We start from the raw sequence: 19596 nt of genomic DNA, 5'->3' as shown, positions 1-19596 counted from the left end.
ATGGACACGAGCCTGAGCAATAAAGTGAATAAATTCAAGCCGTTTCCTTCTTAACCAACTTATAGTGGGAAAACTGAATAAAACGCACACGTTTGAACAGCCAAAGACCCATGCTTACTGATATGATTTCTCTCGCTCAACAATGACAACGTCGGGGGCGGGACACTTCAGATTCTAGAGCGCATTTGTTTGAACAGAAATCTGAGACGCTGAAGTGCAGAGTGATGTCATCGAAATTGTTGATCGTATTAGCAGTAGAGAGAGACTGTACATTTTGAATGCGTATATCTTCTAAATGCAAATTTTGTCACTGTTTTAGAGCGCACTAGCTTACAGATAACCCTAAGGCTAACCTATTCATACTAATGTTCAAGTTTGATTTCATGGGGATTTTAAGATGGGACACTAAACCATGATCTGATCTGATGGGCAAAAACCCTCATGACAACGATCCAGTTGGGGGGGACGACACCCCTGCTTCTCCACTGGAAAAAATGGTTGAGATTCCTTTATCCACTTAAATAATCCTCAACTGACAATTACGCTAATTCACATTTGCGGTTTTATGAAACGGTAATAGTATCACCCTGGATAATTCTGTTTGGCATGCTAAGTGCTTCAGAAGCACGACGTGTGGACAGAAGGAGTGCTCGCCCTCTCACATCCAGAGATCTGGAGCAGAAATCAATAGTTGCTTGAGCTGACAGTTGTGACAGTACAAAATAAATTTGACACTGAAGAAGAGGGTAAGAAAAGATAGAAGACTCCCTTTGTGTCATTGCAGATCAGTCTGAAAACATGGTCATATGAGGTCATGTGAAATTCGACGAACGCGTCAGTTAAACCAAACACGAACTGATCCGTTTCCTGCTTTGATAAAATGACTCGGTTGCATTTATGCCAAATTGATGCTGATCTTCTTGGAGTCTTGACTCACTGGAAAGGGTTCATTTAGATAACGGGCCAATTCAGAACGCACCAATAAAACCCTTCATCTAGTCCAACTTCAATTCGTTTACTATACTGGTGCAGAAACAATCTGAATCGCAATGTCACCTTGCCTTTTCTTTGCCGGTTCCACCCCTTGATGAGGTCGTGTGAAGATAAAAGAGCTTATCCTGGGGCGAAATATGCTGATTGTGGTATTGTCATTCGCCGTGTCCTTTAGCTCACTCACAATCATCGCAGCGAAAAACCTCATCTTATCTTTACTGACTGATCTCGTCAGCTCAAAATCTCTATGCGCAAACACTACGATTTCAACCAAATAAAATAACCAGTTCCAACTCGCTAAATAGAAACGGTACATTGTTGCATTCGAAATCAGTGATGCTATTCACAGCAAACACGTTGTGCTTTTGTATCGGACTACAGTACATGACAGACAAGCGTTTATCTCAATCAGACCGCATTCATTCCGCAGATTATTTAGAGCTGCTGATCCTTGCGCTGCTCGGTTTATGTAAGCACACAACTATAAATCCAGGAAAGGGTTTGCTTCATGAGTGCTAGATGTCCTCACTGATGTACTCTACTGCAATTCCCAGCCGTAATTAATGACCGAGCGAGAAAGCTTCAGCATGGCAGTGACATCTGCTCTCTAAATGCTCTCGAGTTGCAGTCTCTTACTTGGGCTCAGTACTTTAAAAGCAGACTTTTGTTCTCCAAATTGAATCATAAATAATGGATCAATAGCAGGTTCCAATTAGGACGGCTTATCTTGTCTTCACGTTATTAGCGCGAGGCTGAGGTCTTCCAGATAGACAGAGAATGTATTTATAGTTTATAGGGTATAGGGATGGGCGATATGGACTTAAAACTATATCACGATATTTTCTGGTATTTATTGCGATAATGATATCAGTGACGATATAAATATAGTACCATGCACCACTGTTTTTTGCTACAAGTGACAGCTGCATGCAGTCTTGAGAGCCTCAGAAACACAAACATTGATCTAAAAAGTAAAACTGATTTCCTGTAACCAAACCAGTTCCAGATTGTGGAGATAGTTCTTCGTTTAGCGATAAACTCCTCCTCAGATTCACGTCCGCCTTCCGCCGTACTTGTTTTCGCGCTGCACGTGAACTGCGAATGGGTCGCAGACCGTCGCACACAGAAATACAGTGGTGCAGGGGCGGCTGGGGGGAGTGGTGGCTTGGCGGTTAAGACTCTGGGTTACAGATCAGGTTCAAGCCCCAGCACTGCCAAGCTGCCACTGTTGGGCCCTTGAGCAATGCCCTTAACCATCTCTGCTCCAGGGGCGCTGCATCATGGCTGACTCTGCACTCTGACCCCAACTTCCTGACATGCTGGGGTATGCGAAGAAAAGAATTTCACTGTGCTGTAATGTATGTGACCAATAAAGACTCATTATCATTATCATCATTACGTCATCAACTAGGGTTTATCGTTATTATCGCAGGAAGACTAATTCTTATTGTGGGGAGAATTTCTACTGATATATCGCCAATCCCTAATATGGTATTTAACTATACGGCAAGTTGATTAGATTGACTTGATCTTGAACTTGATCATAAACATATAGGCAACGTGATGAAAATAGGGCTGTGACAGTGGCCATGACAACCGCACCACCGCGGTGGTAGTTTGCCACCGGCAGTTGGTTGTTTGCCACCGCAGTGGTGGAGTGCCTCATGCGGTAGTGTCACATCCCACGCCATGTTAATGTTTCTGCTTGAGTGGGCACTGTGACAAGTACAAAGTCCAACGTTTTGTATTCAAGTAGAATAATAACAGTTGCTATATTCATTTGTATTTATAGCCTACAATATAGAGGGAGATTTTATATTTAAAACACAAATTACATAATCATAACCAAATGCCTTATATGGTGTTGGCTGTTAGTTTGGCGCAGGTTTCTTTGAGCGCAGTAAAATCCAGTCAGGCGAATTCAGCTATCGGCGATCTGGGAACATTTTGGATTCGTGCCTAATGAAAGGGAAACGTGCGACTATGTCCATGTCTCCACTTCTTCTCCTTCTCCCCGGGGCGATCACAATACTGTATCCCACGGTATCGTACAGTATCCGTTTCTCATTGCAACAACGCGACACAAGGCTGTATTGAGTTGTTTCACTGATGTAAGTGTTAAAATAAAGTCTCATTTAACGTTTTTAAATAAAATTATTTAAGGCTATAAAATTATATATTATATATATTACATGGTGAAGTGCAGGCATTGCATTTTGTGAGATGCTCTCAGGAAGGGCTTCTTTCTTGTTTTGTAAAACTGATAACATTTTAAAACAGCAGATCTTTGTTCTCTTTTAATATTAGGTAATAATAATAGGTATTTTAAATGCTTGTGTATTTTTAAATCCATTACCTAATTTGTGCAGGCCAACAACTATTTGTCTCTTTTGTATTGGAAAGTTCTTTGGTCTTGTCCACGGCAATGGATGACGAATGAATTTTACATGTGTGCAACCTCCTATTTATACCCCTGGGGAAACAGGAAATGTTAACGGCAACCACTTTTCGAACATTCAGAATGATTATTATTGTGTGCAATGTTTGTTTTACAGAACCACTGGTACTAATTTTATGAAGGGTGCCAATACTTCTGGAGGGCACAGCATACACGGACCTGAAAAGTGCTGACATTTTGTCTTCATTCTTTATTTAAGTGGACGAGATTTCACCCAGCACATTTAGAGGAGTGGATGAGAGGCTATTAAGCACAGGGCCATCGTGTCGGCTCATTTTAAAAATAATCACTGCAATTTTAGCATTCAAGAGTCAAAAACAGGCATCACCTACAACACCTACATGGCATGAAGAACACTTTCAGATTCTATATTTTAGAGTTATGGCTGAATGTGCATCACAACGACTATGAAGAAAATGTATATTATACCCGTTGATGATGATCCCTTGAACAACCACAGAATAAATGGTCTACGTGGTTTTCTATTACTATCTTATTATCTATTGACTCCATGATGTCCGATGAATCCTAAGGGCCAACAGGGAGTGTCCCTCAAGCTGTCTCTCACGCGCACACATACACACGGTACCAAAAGTCCAAAGCCCAGGGCAACAGTGCTAGCAATCTTAAAGTCAGGAAATGCACCACAGGCCTAACGGAGCAAAAGGTCATCACACGTATCCCAGATTCATGTTTGGACACATTCAAAAACACAGCTCCCGTGTAAAGCGTTCTGGTTCACGCATACTCAAGGTTATTTGTACTTTCAAAGGCTCAGAAGACATTATACTCAGACACAGCAGGGAGATGAACAGAGAGTGATGTTGGCGATGACGTCTCTCCAAGGAGACCGAGTCGAGCAGTATGAACACAATATCTATCAGCAAATACATGGCCTAAAGCAATTACTTTCCTCACAGGCTAAACAATTACAACAAAAAAACTAAACCTAACAGTGATCAGGTTCCACAGTGGTGTCTAATTTTCCCATGATGTATAAAAGTTCACGAGCTGAACCCATGCCAGTCTGTTTGCCCCCGGCAACATGAGCCTAGAATTCACTGGATTATCCTTATGGATTGAGACTTGTATGTGCTTGCTGCAAACACCAGTGACATCCAAGACAAACAGAGAACCTGAGCAGACAAAAACAAAAGCAATTTTTGTTCCCCCTAAAAGCAATCATTCAAGCCAAGTTCATTCTCAAAGAGGAAACTGGAAAGACCTATAGCATATTGCTAAAGTTGCAGAGACCTGAGTAAGCGACCTTTCAAAAGGAAATAAATGTCGACACAAGCAGGCAACACAAATGACTTCACCTTTTAATGGCGTTTTAAATTAAGGTTATTTTCCTTTTCAGAAAGAAATGCGTGTCAAGATAGTTTATTTGTCCAATTTTGCAAAAAAAAAAAAAAACATTAAAAAAAATAAAAATCAACGGGGGGACATCAGTTTTTGTGGTAATGCAAATGAGTCACCATTTTCAAGCCTGCCCTTCTTTCTTTCGCTCCACCGTTTGTTGAACCAGAATTTGTCCTATGAGGAATAATAGAAAAAGAAGACAATATGAAGAAATACAGCATGCATACTGCGATTCTCTCAGTGCTACTCAAAATCCATTGTTCATTTAAATCAGCTCTATTCAGGCTAACCTTACAGATGTGTCAACAACAGAGACAGAGGAAATCTATTTGTATTGCTAACAACCGAGCACTAAAGAAGCAATCATATTTTAATTACTTAAATGTCTTTTTCCTACTACCTCACCATAAAGCTTTCAGTGCAGTTGCACTCACTTGATATTTAATTCGTCTCCATAAGTGATGATGTATTCTATTCCTTTTCTTTTCATGACTTGATTCAGTAATCATTGCTGCATTCTGCTATAGTGAGAGACCGAATGGTACTAGTTAGTGCAGGAGTAGACAAATCAGTATCCTGGGTGCCTGGAGCAAGCAGATTTCATATCTGGCCTATTAGTGTTTTTGTATTCATAATCAGTGCAATAAACAGGAAAAGAAAGAAAGAAAAAAATTACACACACACACACACACACACACACACACACACACACACACACACACACACACACACACACACACACACACACACACACACACACACACACACACACACACACACACACACACACACACACACACACCTTACTGACTTTCCGCAAATAAACGCTTTTGATGCTGTAAGCAAACTGCATCTTTTGCAACTCCACCACCTGCTACACTACATAGAGCAACCAAAGTGCAATCCGGTTGTCGGTAGGGCAGTTGGTGGATTAATTAGCATGCACAGATGCCAGGATCATCTTTTCAGAGTCAAGAAGACCAAGCAACTGAGCAAACTCATGTACAGCAAAGACCTGTCAAATAACTCATGTGCTACTACACACAGACACCTAATGGTGAAATACATCAAAAGAAAAATAAAGATGCTAGCCCAGACCTTCCCAAACTCTGGGCAAACAAGCCCAAATTCCATCCATCCATCCATTTTCCATACCGCATATCCTACACAGGGTCGCCAGGGAGACTGGAGCATATCCCAGAGGACAAGGCGAGGGGCACCCTGGAGAGGGTGCCAACCATTGCAGGGCAATCGCGCGCGCGCGCGCACACACACACACACACACACACACACTCACTCACCCATTCACATACTACGGACAATTAAGAGACGTCAATCAGCCTTCAATGCATGTCTTTGGACCGACAGAGGAAACCGAGGAAGGAGGAAACTCCCAAAGCACGGGGAGAGGATGCAAACTCTGAGCACACAGAGACTCGAACCCCCAGTCCCGGAGTTGCGAGGCAAACGAGCTAACCTTTAACCCACCGTGCCACCCACAACCCACAAGAATTTATTATGCCAGTAATATACATATATGTAAAGTAAGTGATCATCTTTGAAACAGTACCTATTAATTAAAAAGGTGACACACTCAAATGACACATAAAATTGGCATTTTGTAGTCATTTTCACAATTTAAATGAACAAAAAAAAAACAGATCAGTCACATAAGTACACTTCTACATTTATCACACCTTCAAATCCATATAATTTTAATCAAGTGTTCAGGATTGGGTGCCAGTGATTAGAACCGGCTTAGGGAGTGCAGGTGGAACCTGTCTTATTTATTCCTCTCTCATATCTAGTGTCTGGTGTTCCCTTTGTTAGTGAGGTGTGTGGTGTCATCATGCCAAGATCTAAAGAGTTCCCTAAGGCCTTCAGAAAAAAAGGCTGTGGATGCCTATGAGTCTGGAAAGGGATTTAAAAAGATCTCCAAATTATTTGAAATACATCTAAGGAAAACAATCTACATGCGGCATCATTTCAAACGACTGGCAGTCCCAGCAAATTCAGCCCAAGAGCAGACCGTCTGATGCAAAAAGAAGAAGTCACCAAGAACCCCAAAATTACAAAGTGCATGCTTCTATAATCAGAAAGAGATTGCAGAAATTTGACCTGTATGGGAGGTGTGCCAAGAAAAAAGCATCAGTTTGCCAATGAGGACATAGGCAAAGACCAGACTTTTTGGAATAATGTGCTCTGGACATTTTTTTTTTTTAAATGCTCTGGAGCAGCACCTCATACCAAGCACGGTGGTGGAAATGTTATGGTTTGGGGTTGCTTCGCTGCCTCAGGGACTGGACAGCTTACATTCATTGATTCAACTATGAATTCTGCATCATATCAAAGAGTGCTTGAAGATAACGTGAGACCATCTGACCAAAAGTTGAACCAAAATTTGACCTTTCACCAGGATAAAGATCCGAAGCACACTAGCAAATCCACCAAGGAATGGTTCAAAAAGAAGCAATGGATGGTTATGGAATGGTCTAGTCAAAGCCCGGGTTTGAATCCCATTGAAATGTTGTGACGGGATTTGAAACGGGCAGTATGTGCAACAAAAAACCCTCAAACATCTAGCAACTGAAAAATATTGCATGGGAGAGGGGTCAAAAATTCCAGCAAGCCGATATCAGAGACTGATGTACAATTATGGAAAACACCTACAAAATTTATTTCTGCTAAAGGGGGCAATACTAGCATCTGAGCCCAAGGGCGTACTTACTTTTTCCACAGAAGAATCTCACATCTATTGATATTTCTGTTGAATTAAATGATTGAACTTTTGGTTTTGTTGAAGTATATCAACGTCATTAATACGCACTGTTTCAAAGATGATCAAACGTTTGCTTGACCAAATATGTCAAAAAAGCCAACAATTTCCATGGGGTGTACTTATTTTTCCACATGCCTGTATGGCCCGACCTGAAGCAAAGGAGCCTGAGGCAAAAACGACATTCATTAGATGGCATTTCAGAGCCAAATTTTCCCCGTCAATCAGATTTTCTGACACAATGACGGTCTCAGTCTCCCTTAAACCTTCCCGCTGTCGTTGTGATTGCTGTCATGGGTATTAGTACGCAATAATAGTCTAGAATAAAGTTGGAACACAATGTTAGCTTGTTCAGCGGAGGCAAACTGACGGGGAAAAGTGTCCATTTTTAGTGCTGATCAGTGCTAGTGCAGTGTCGATGAAAATGACATGTAGGTCTACCCTATTCACCGAAATGTTGCTTGTCTGAATGTGACTCCCAGTAACTTTTCAAAATACCAGCACACAAACTCCATCTCTGATATTTGTAACGTTAATCTGTAAAGTAGATTAATAAAACCAACAAATGTAGAGATTGAGAGTTTCTCCATGTAGGGGTCACGACCCCTAGTCTGGGAACCCCTGCGCTAGCCGGATTCTTTCGCGTGTAACTCGAGGACAAAACAGCACACCTCCCAGCCAAAATGTTGGCCAACGTCTGGCTGACAATTTGCTACATTACAAACTTTATTAGAATAAGATAATCATACGCTTCTTCATTACACTTAGTCTCCATGGAGCACTTACCTAGTTAACTAACTCACCATATGGTATTACTGTATACTCCATTAGCTATTCTTACATAGAGTGCACTTGGCAATGCTCCATCGCTGCCCGGTTTGTGTTTAATACACTGCACAAGACCAGTGAAGGAGTCTTCAGCAACATTTGAGTGAAGATCAGAAGATCGATGAATGCTTAACAAGTAAAAACTCAGTGGGTGCGACGTAATCGAATAATTCAGCGGAAAAGCTGCCATAAGGTAACTCCGTCAAAGAGGAAACTTGACCTCGAGTAATGGCTAACCCAGTGAATCAACCTGTCTGCTGCAGCGGAAAAGTCGTCTGAATGCCTCCGATAAGTCGATTACAAGACGTGGCGAATGAGCCACCTATTTCTGTATAGTTAAAGAGTCGATTATAAATAGCGATGATTTCCACACAAAAGAAGGAGACAGTTTCATTTATACCTTGCAGACGGGAGAGCGTTCTGTGCTACGGCGTCTCACTCTCTCGTTCAGTTCAACAATATAAGCCAGAGTAAAGAAGGAGTTTGAAATTCAGCAAACATTCTCACCGTGTTCGAGAGATCTGCTCAACCCCACCCCGGCCCTCTTTAAACCCAATTACATGCCACACTGGCAGACTGTAGTGCAGTAGATCAGGAGGGTTGGCATGCTGGGCACTAACAGCATGCAGGATTATACACTGCATATGGAGTCATGCTGTGAAAGCACAATGTCATTAGAGTACATACACACTGTTGTGTCAGGTAAGAAGTAAAGCTAATAGTAATAAATAAATAAATAAATAAATAAATAAATAAAAACCCACACACACGCACACATTCCATTAAGCTACACTCCCGTATCCTTCTCTCTGTACCTGTGACCCAAATGATCATTCCCACGCCAAGCTTTAAAAATGCAACAGAGCTGCGGTGGCTGTGTTAACTAAATTATTCAGGAATAAAGCTATTTATATTATCAAAGACTTTCCACCACTACTACTCGCACATTAAAGCTTTTCACACGGTTTCACGGGTACACCACAACACCGCTCTCGAATCCGATTGGTCAGATAACGTTCGTTCGTTGTCTATGACAAAATCATAGGTTTACGGTATATTCACATGCTCGTTCTAATAAACTGTTGTTTCTATAGTAACGATATATGATCTGGTGATACCATATACGTATCTGATAATATGATCTGGTGAAGCTTACTGTAAGGAGAGGTTTATTTATGGAAGGAGTCTCCAGGGTTGAGGTTTTTTTTTTGCCTCATTTTTTCAAGAGAGAGGAAAAAATAACTAAAAGCTGTCATAATGTAACTGATAACAGGAACTAACTTGTCGCGCAGATGTTCCAAAACATTAACTGTGACTAGTAAATGGTTATAAAGTACTACATACGATTCAGAAATAAATAAAACATTGTAATCATTGGCAAACTGCCGTAGTATAAAAAAAAGAGAATAAAATGCACTATTATTAAAAAAAAATAAAAATAAAAATAAAAAAAATCAACTTCTGGAGCGTCATATAACACTGTTGTTGATTATTTTCCTGTAACAGCATGCCCCAAATGTATTACACAGCCCACAGAGGATTTGACAATGTTTTTTGTGACCGTTGCAGCCAAAAAATGCTCGATTTTGCTGCGGCTGTTTTCAAAATTTGCGATGCAAAGGTGCTTTTTTTGGAGGAAAATTACTTGAAATGGCAAAACAGCAACTGCATGAAATTGTTTATCGCAGTGATGTTTGTTGGCAAATGAGAGCTTCTAGCTGTACTCGTGTTCGACGCATATGAATCGAAGAGGGCTTTGGCTGAATGATGACGTCACACGACACGTCTCCGCCCATATTAGGGAAAACCTGCCGTGATTTTGAAAACTTGTAAGCTCCTCAGAATATTGCAGCGTTTGCTTGATCTCATGTTCATTTCTCCGATCGCCCAAAAAATATAAAAATAAATAAATAAATAAATCGCTAAATCCTGGCGGGACTGATATACGCTTTAGTATGAACAGGAAATCTGAAATATGGTATGAGTCACAGGGTCGCCTATTGTTTCCAGAGAAACACCGTTTCCAAACCGAATAGTTTCTACTGTCGTATAGTTTCCAAACCTAAATAACGTAAACACTTACACTGTCACTACGTTATTTTACAACATTTCAAAAAAGGTGATATGGTAAGTTGATTGCAAATCTTAAAAACAGTTACCATGATACAAGCAAGCAGCGTATTGAGAAAATATGTTGAAAATGTATCCATTAATTATGTTTATTGTTCATCTGTGTGTGCAGGTCTGTGAATATAATTGCATTGGCGATCGCCATTCTCAATTTTCATCGCATTTTCCCAACTATAGCTTTGCATGTGCAGCATTAGCTCAGCCACAATATGTGTTCATAACCCAGAACTCTGTACATAATGAAGTACAACCTCCCACACAATTCTTTTAGACGTTAAAATAAAAGAAAAAGACGTAGTGACCATGTAAACGTGTCCTAAAATGAAGGTAACAGAAGGGGGGAAAAAAAAACATGCTTCTAGTTCACTATATTTAAGTAAAAGCAAAGGAAAGTCAACTGCTTTCAATTTTTTCCTTTTATTTTTCTTCTGACTATGTGAAAGCGAGACACTTGCTCATTAAGACTTAATCCGGGTGCACATTGTGTGATTTTTAATAGTCCTATGTGACTGTTGCTTGTCAGACTGTAGGATCTCATTGTCAGTAATGTCAGACTGTATGCCAGTCAAGACGCGAAACACGGACGCACGCAAGGAGACTCGTACGGAGGAGGAGAAGCCACACAACAGGACTGTGCCTCAATTCTTTTGACACTGCAGAATTTAATCGGAGGAAAAATCTGATCGCAACGGCCGTTAATCAAAGACTAGAGATGTTGGCCTAGGATTATAGGAAGCTTTTAGGATTCTTAAAATTTCTCAAATTTTGTAGCCAAATCATACAGTGTGAACCCGGCTATAATCTGGCACTTTGGGGATTTTGCTATGAACCAGTACACAGGCATTTTGGGTTAAAGTAGTGCTGTAACAAGCTGGTGCAGTTTTATTGTCCTTGTTAACAAGCTAGTTGTTGAGCACTAGCCTAGTATTGCGTGTTTTACTTCTGTTTTGGATGATCGGGTTCGTTTTTTTTTTTTAGTCTGACCAGTTTGGGGAATTTAATTTGGCTCAGAGTTTACGCTTCTGTGCCAGTGACTTGAAGGTTGCTCAAATCCCAGAACTGGCAAAAGTCCAAATGTGTGTGTTGAACCCTTTAACTCTTACCTGGTCAGCTACATGATTACATGGAGGGGAAAAAATAAATAAATCCACCCTGACACACATTAAATATGTTTATATTGAAATATTTGTGACATGCTTAGCAAGTCTAGTCCTAATTTGTTTGTTGGTTCTGTATTTTGATTATTCCCATGAGAACGTGATCTCAAAACTGATATGCTAATGGCCAGATTTCGTTGTTAGCCAGCATCTCCCCGCCCCCCCAAAAAAAAACCTAGCAAGAGCTTCTTTTCTCGCTCTTAATGAGAATTCCCACTAGAAGTAACAGAGACAACAAATACTGGACTCAATGTTCCAGAATGCAATGCAGCTACATGACACATTTCTGAGTTACGACAAAGACTTGACTTGGCTAGTTATCAATCTACAAGACGACAAGCATGATAGCGTTGTCGGTGGTGGTGGCATGAAAGTCGAAGCTTTGGAAGCTGATCTGTTTGAGCAGACTGAACAGATGAAGAGGTGAGTGAGCCGGCCAGACTAAAAGACTAAAGTGCTGTTGCATCGTTGACACCAGAGCCAATTCCCACTGGCGCCACTATCGGCAGGTAGTCGAAAGGCATTGTGGGTAACATAGGAAATCGTTAGCCAAAGTGAAAATAGACCAAAATGTCAATGAATGAAGTTTTAACTAAAAAAAAACAAAAAACCTCAATATCATTACAGAATAAACTTGGGGTGCATTCAAAGATTAATAAGTTGCTCAGGGTGGACTTTCCTTACATATATGATTAAAGTCCTCCTTTAATCAAACAAAATAACATCTGATCAACCAAACGCACTCAAATAATATAAATGTCATCTTAATTATCATGATCAAAATACAGGTCCTGATTAGACCTAATCAGACTGGCAATTTTATTAAACACTCCCGTGGCTTAAATCTTTGATAAACTTTCTCAAAACAAAATAAATAAATAAATAAATCTTCTTCTTTTTTTAAGGATCTGTTCAAAAATCTGAGCGAGACGAAGCCGCAGCACGTGCATACACACGTCACTCACACACCTCTCCATCTGATGAGTAAGACAGAGCGATTACAAGACAGCAGAGGCTAATAAGTGTGTGTGTGTCATTAACATAGATGGTATTAACGTCAAGATAAAGACAAGAGCTGTTCCGACACCTCATTCCTGACGAGGACTATAACGATAATATGCCATTCGAAAAATTAATTGGTATAGCTCTATCAATGAACCTCTAATGAGTTTGATCTTCGAGCGATGAAGCAGCTATTACTAAACATAATGTTATTACTCAACCCAGCGTTCAGTCTGCTGACACTACATCTCCTCAAACAGCTGAAAAGGTTCCCGGCTATAAGGAAAGAGCACATACTCCCTTCCATACCTCGCATTCTTCAGCCCGTGACCTACAGAACGTACGAACACATCCTCCTCTACTGCATGGAGTTAAAAGCAGATCCGTCATGGTGAATTACGGACTTCAGAGAGCTGTTTTTTAATCCAACTGAGACTCGACCACATCATGGCCAACATTTAGAACAGGACAATCGTGTTCGAAGTGGGAAAGTTACTGGTAGTGGTTGAAAATGAATCTGTCAGACTGATGGATTTATGCACAGGACAAAAAGAAGTGAGGAGCTCAAACATAAACATTCCTACTAATGTGCTGTAGTGGTGCGCAGTGTGAAAATATTTCCCTTCTACAGGGCCGTATTGAAACAGTGTTATCTCGCAGGTCACTAACTAGCCGAGTCTCTGCTATAGTTGTAGCAGCAATGCATTCTGGATCATTCAGCCCGACATTTGCTGTCTCTATTTCGTCTATAAATATGGCATTACACGTCACTGAGAAATGGCGTAGAGTGAAAAAATAAGCCCTCGTTCTCTTATTTTCAGGAGCCAATAGCAAATTGTGATCATTATCACTTAGGTTTGAGATCAGAGTTTTCTTCTTCCATTGAACCCCGTTGTAACTGCGCTGCACTGTGACGTCAGAGCAACACACAAACCGCTAACTGCTCACAGAACGAAGAACAAAGAAAACACAGCACTAGACTTATCACAAATATTTCAACAGAAACATCTTAAGGCTATAGTCTAGTTCAGTCAGCAAAGCTGCAAAGTTTAGAATTCAATTCTAACCCAAACTCTGATTAATCAAGATGAGGAAGTAGACTGAGAATGAGTTGTGTTTAGTCGGGATCAGACCTGGATCAGTTGTTCTTAGTCAGGATAGGATTGGAAACATTCGTGTTTATTCAGGACCCGATTTTGGATCAGATGCATTTAGTCAGGATCAGACCTGGATCAGATGTGTTTAGTCAGGCTCTGGAGTAGATGTATTCAGTCAGGATCAGATCTGGACCAGATACGTGTTCAGTCAGGGTCAAGATGTGTTCAATCAGGGTCAGAGGTCTTCATTCAGTATCACATGTGATTAGTCAGGGTCGGGATGTGGTCATTCAAGATCAGCTGTGATTAGTCAGAATCGGGATGTGATTAGTCAGGGTCAGAATGTGTTCATTCAGGATCAGATATGATTAGTCAGGGTCAGGATGTGTTCATTCAGGATCAGATGTGTTTAATAAGAGTCGGGATGTGTGTAGTCAGGGTCGGGATTGGTTCAGTCAGGATGTGTTCATTCAGGATCAGATATGATTAGTCAGGGTCAGGATGTGTTCATTCAGGATCAGATGTGTTTAATAAGAGTCGGGATGTGTGTAGTCAGGGTCGGGATGGGTTCAGTCAGAATCAGATGTCTTCATTCGGGATCAGATATGATTAGTCGGGTTCAGACATGTTTAGTCAGGGTCGGGATATGTGCAATTAGGGTCAGATGTGATGTCAGGATCAGACGTGATTACTCAGGGTCGGGATGTGTGCAGTTAGGGCTGGGATGTGTTCAGTTAGGATCAGACATGATTAGTCAGGGTCGGGATGTGTGCAGTCAGGATCTAATGTCTTCATTCGGGATCAGATATGATTAGTCAGGTTCAGACATGTTTAGTCAGGGTCGGGATGTGTGCAATTAGGATCAGATGTGTTTAGTCAGGGTTGGGATATGTGCAATCAGGATCAGATGTGATGTCAGGATCAGACGTGTTTAGTCATGGATTTTAATAACGGGTGACCATAAAATAAAGCAGAAAACATGTCTTGCAAACAATGAGCGACAATCGCATGATATATAAAGCAGATGCACCTCTATAGCGACGGAGCGATATTGCATTTATAAACACACACACACACACACACACACACACACATAAAGGACTTAACACGGAGACGGTTGTTACTCGCGAGTACATACATATATGCTGTAGCACTTCCATGTGTGAAACGCGGAATGGACACCAGACAAGATAAAGTCTAACTGTAGACTGAAGCACATTCCGCAAACAAGTGCAGTGTTGTGGACTCGGTTCTGAACACCCCGGTTCTGAACACCGCCGCCGCAGAGGCGCCGCTTTACTCCAACACAACTGCTACAAAGTTCTAACAATCCGCGCGTTCAGACGAGTCTCAGATTCATCCGGTACTTTATCATACACATGAAGTGGAACACAGCCGGGACAACTTTCACCCCAGAACACAGACACACTGCACCCGAGAACCGAATCAGTCAAACCACAGTGTGTGTGTGTGTGTGTGTGTGTGTGTGTGTGTGTGATCAGAGAAGCATGATGTAGGGAACGCGGTTTCCTACCTCCTTCTTGGTCGGCCTGAAGACAAGCGGGGATGTTCTTTTTCCAACCCGGCATGTTTTCTGCAGCGTGCTTTGCCTTTACAGCCGCCTCAAACGCATAATCTCACGCGCTTTTCGGTCTCGACACGCGCTCCGCTCGCGTGCATGTCCCTCCTCACCGAGACTGCAGGCTCTTCCTTTTTCAGCGAGCGCTGTAATTCAACGCCGCGTGCGTCTCGCTCAGCTTCGGTGTGGCGCGAGCGTACAACAAGAAGAAGAAGGAGGAGGAGGAGGAGGAGGAGGAGGAAAGCCGGCAGCAAAGGTGGGCACTACTATTACTACTACAACCCCACGTAAATAACCGGAGACTTCTCGCGCTTCCGTGCTCACCGTCACTGCATTTAGTTCTTATGTGGTGAACGTTGTTTTAAGACTAAAGAGAACCAAATGCATGACAAACGTGTAAACGTGCATGTGTACAGGGACGTCAATGGTCTGTTCCGGTGTTGTAGCCCAATATGGCCTCATTCATTCATTCATTCATTCATATCATGAAGCGATTGTAACGCGCTGCTCGGGTTTTATTTACAATGTATTTATTATTTACTAATCATTAAATCACCGCATCATGAAACATTTCTTCTGTCTGTGGTTTTTAATGCATGCAATTAACTACACACTATCATCTGTCAATATAAAGGCTATAATATAGCTTTGTGATACTAACTTTGTGAAAATCATTTTTAAATGACTGTTTTTCTGCCTGAAGAGAATGGTAGGTGTGTCAGATTACAAAATGATTGGCACTTGCGTCTCCTTGGTAACATTAAACCTGAGGGCTGAGCGCATTCATGCAATCATTCATGCATTCACTCATATTTAGAAATCAGTCTATCTTGGTATGGGTTGTGGGTCTGGAGCCTATCCTAGAAATGTTCAGCGTGGCAGGAGATGGGAATATATGCTGGATGGGACATTCACAGGGCATGATACACACAGATTCACACCTAGGGCTACTGGCATGTTTTTGGGAGGTCAGAGGAACCTCACACGGACATGGGGAGAACGCCACACGAACAATAACCCAATTCAGGTGAATATTTGATAGACACCTATAGAATTCAAATCTGATTATTTACACTATCTTAAACTATGAAAAGCCACTGCCATCGTTTCCAGTCATATTCGTTTATAGGTATTGTTAGCCTATATATATAACAAGAGGTCAAATACTGTCAAGTCTGAGCTCACGGAAAATTTCCAATTTAACAAGTTAGCTACACAATCTCTCTACTAGGTTATGATACAAGTTCAGCAACAAAGATAAATCAACTGCTGAACTATCATTCACTAGCTTCCAACCAGTTGAGGGAACAAATGAATGCCTTATCCGTTAAATGGCGCACTTATATAGCACTTTTATCCAAAGCGCTTTATACTGTGTCTCATTCACCCATTCACACACACTCACACACCAATGGTAGCAGAGCTGCCATGCAAGGTGCTAACTTGCCATCGGGAGCAACTTGGGGTTCAGTGTCTTGCCCAAGGACACTTCGGTATGTAGAATCATGTGGGCCGGGAATCGAGCCTCCAACCATACGATTAGTGGAAAACCCGCTCTACCACCTGAACCACAGCCACCTGTTCACCAAGGAAGAAAGTTATAACTCTATCAATCCTTACTTTCTTCCTTTTGTGTTTGAAGTTAGGACTGGTGCAGTGGTATAGTCTAGTTTTTTGTAGCAAGTATACTGTGATTTTTCCCTCCCAGCCTCATACACACCTGTCCCAGAGCGACACCCCATAAGCACCAGCACACTCACTAATAATGCAAACAGTATGCATCTACATGTAATTGAGCGCATTCTGAAAGACTGCTTATCGGTTATCAACATGTCTGTTTATTATAAGCAACACAAGGCTTTAATAGCCAGTGACAATTACAGCCGGGGAGACCGGACTGATGTTCTACTGTTTAGTGTTAATCACCATCTAACTCGGCCAGTTAAGAGCTACATTTAGCCTTAAATATATGAATATGGTTCCTGGAGCACAGGTTTTATCAGCTGGTCATTTTCAATGCACAGTGCAAGTCGCAACTATTATTAACAAGGATGGAAAGCTGAGGCTTATCAGTAGCAGTATTAACAATGAACATTTGTGCAGTTCTATCACCAACAGAATTCATTACAGAATATTATGAAATGAAATATGAGGTCACAAAAAGTGGTCCACATCTTCTCAAGCACACGTATCTTCCAAAACCATTGTCAAATTTAGGCTATGTACTGTATCAGTTTAAATGCATGAGAAAGCATCTAGGAACTGCTACAGTACAAATAAGCTTCAAATAAGAAAAAAACAAAAAAACAAGGTTAATAGACAAATAAGCTTCACCTCAATAAATGAAATCTGAAAAGGCACTTAACACCGTCATCGTATCCGTACGCAACTGGATGCCACAGCCTGGAGATGGCTAAGGATGGTACCACTTGAAGTACCAAGGAAATGGTTTTGGACCTCAATTCCACATGGATATTCTCACTGTGGTTGCTGGGACTACGGTTGCACACACTTAAAATCTTTATCCTGTGTTTATATGTTTCTGTAAAGCTGCTTTGAGACAATGTCCATTGATAAAAGCGCTATACAAATAAAATTGAATTGAATTGAACTGTGTTAGTCCACAGGTCCTGGAAAAAGAATGAAACACTTACAGACAGCCAAGCTCCTGTTCCACCTAGATTGCTGGCAGTGTCCTTGGGGTGGGGTAAGAAGGGGATGAGTGGGGTCACTAAGTCACTACAGCAGGGAGGGTGGGTAGCCATGTTGTAACATACCTCCTTGGTTCAAAAAGTCTTACAGGGGGCCCATTGGTGCTGATCATCATCAAATTACTTACACTGGACAACACTTTTGTCCGTGCATACGTTGTTCATGAGACTGAAGTCCCTTTCACACTCAGCTGTGCTGAAAGGGATGGTCTGCATGCGTCGTATGAGTGGTTTTAGGCTTTCAGGCTCACTGTCTGGGTGCTCAAGGAAATCTCTCATATCATTAACTGCTTACTCTTCAGAAAGATTGAACCGCCTGCACAGTCGTTTCACTTGTGCCTCGCCATGCCGTATTGCTGGCCAGTTGCCTGTATCAAGAACACTGAGATCATGAAGCATTTCACCTTCAAATAAGAGGTGCTTCTCCATGTTGTTGATCAGACTTTGTAGGAACTGCTTTGCATGGATTGGTGGGAGCTTTGCATTTGACTCCAGGGGAATCGATCCAAAATGTCCCAAAGCCTGTGCTGTCAGTGCCTCCTCTTATTTCTCTCCTGGGGTGTCTTTGAATGATGCCAGCACTCAGAAGCTGGTCTGCTCTCAAGAGTGTGATTGAATGGGCCTGGAGTTGCTGAGACAGGTTTGCAAATTCTGACAGTGCTTCGTACATGAGTCCAAGGTCACACAGGAATTCCTTGCTTTGCATACGACGTGCCAGTCCTCTGTAAGTTTGTCCCTCATTGCTGTTTCTTGTTTGGCCTCCCGCAACATTTTCAACGTGTCTATCGAGTGCGTCATACGACCTCCACACAGCCTTTACAGAACGGAAGCTGCTGGCCACACATCGTGTACTTAAAATTCTGCCAATTTTCAGGACTTGTTAGCCCACTTCTTGCACTGTTTCCAGAAGCTCCTGTGAATTTTTATTGGACCGACTGTGGAGATTGTGGATCTTCTCCATGAATGCTTTGAAGTGGTTGACTGCCTAAACCTCATCCACAGCATCAGATACAGCCAGTTCCAACCGTGGTTCATGCAGTGCCATGTGAAGAGGTTAGGGTACCTTGCAGTCAGCCTGGTTGCCACACCAAAGTTCTTGAGTAACATGACACTGGCTCTGTCGAGGCGTGGACTCCACAAGACCTCTGAAGATGTGCTGTGGTATCTGGCACCAAGACGTTAGCAGCAGATCCTTTAAGTCCTGTAAGTTGCGAAGTGGGGCCTCCGTGGATCGGACTTGTTTGTCCAGCACATCCCACAGATGCTAAATCATGTAAGCGAAACATGCTCCCGGCCGTCCACATGATGACCGGTGCCAATGTAACGTGATAATCAATGTTATTCACTTCACCTGTCAGTGTTTTTTTTTTTTTCCCATGGCCTACATACTGTATATCAGGGGTGTCCAATCTTATCCTGAAAGGGCCAGCGTGGGTGCAAGTTTTATTCTATTGAAAGCCAAGATCAACTGATTAAACAGGTGGAATCAGGTGTAGCTCCTGC

General features: G+C 41.8%; 1 protein-coding gene across 1 annotated transcript in view; it reads right to left on the bottom strand.

The window, feature by feature from the left end:
• grip1 (glutamate receptor interacting protein 1) overlaps positions 1-15512 on the bottom strand; it is a 305869-nt gene extending 290357 nt beyond the window's left edge. Inside the window, exon 1 of the mRNA XM_053650250.1 lies at positions 15338-15512. Within this exon, the coding sequence (XP_053506225.1) occupies positions 15338-15392 (55 nt within the window). The 5' untranslated portion in view covers positions 15393-15512. The remainder of the gene's footprint in view (positions 1-15337) is intronic.
• Positions 15513-19596: the final 4084 nt, after the last annotated feature.

The sequence above is a fragment of the Ictalurus furcatus genome, chromosome 19, assembly GCF_023375685.1.
Source record: "Ictalurus furcatus strain D&B chromosome 19, Billie_1.0, whole genome shotgun sequence".
Lineage (NCBI taxonomy): Eukaryota > Metazoa > Chordata > Actinopteri > Siluriformes > Ictaluridae > Ictalurus > Ictalurus furcatus.
Note: the sequence above shows the minus strand (reverse complement) of the source record. Positions and strands in the feature narration are given on the sequence as shown.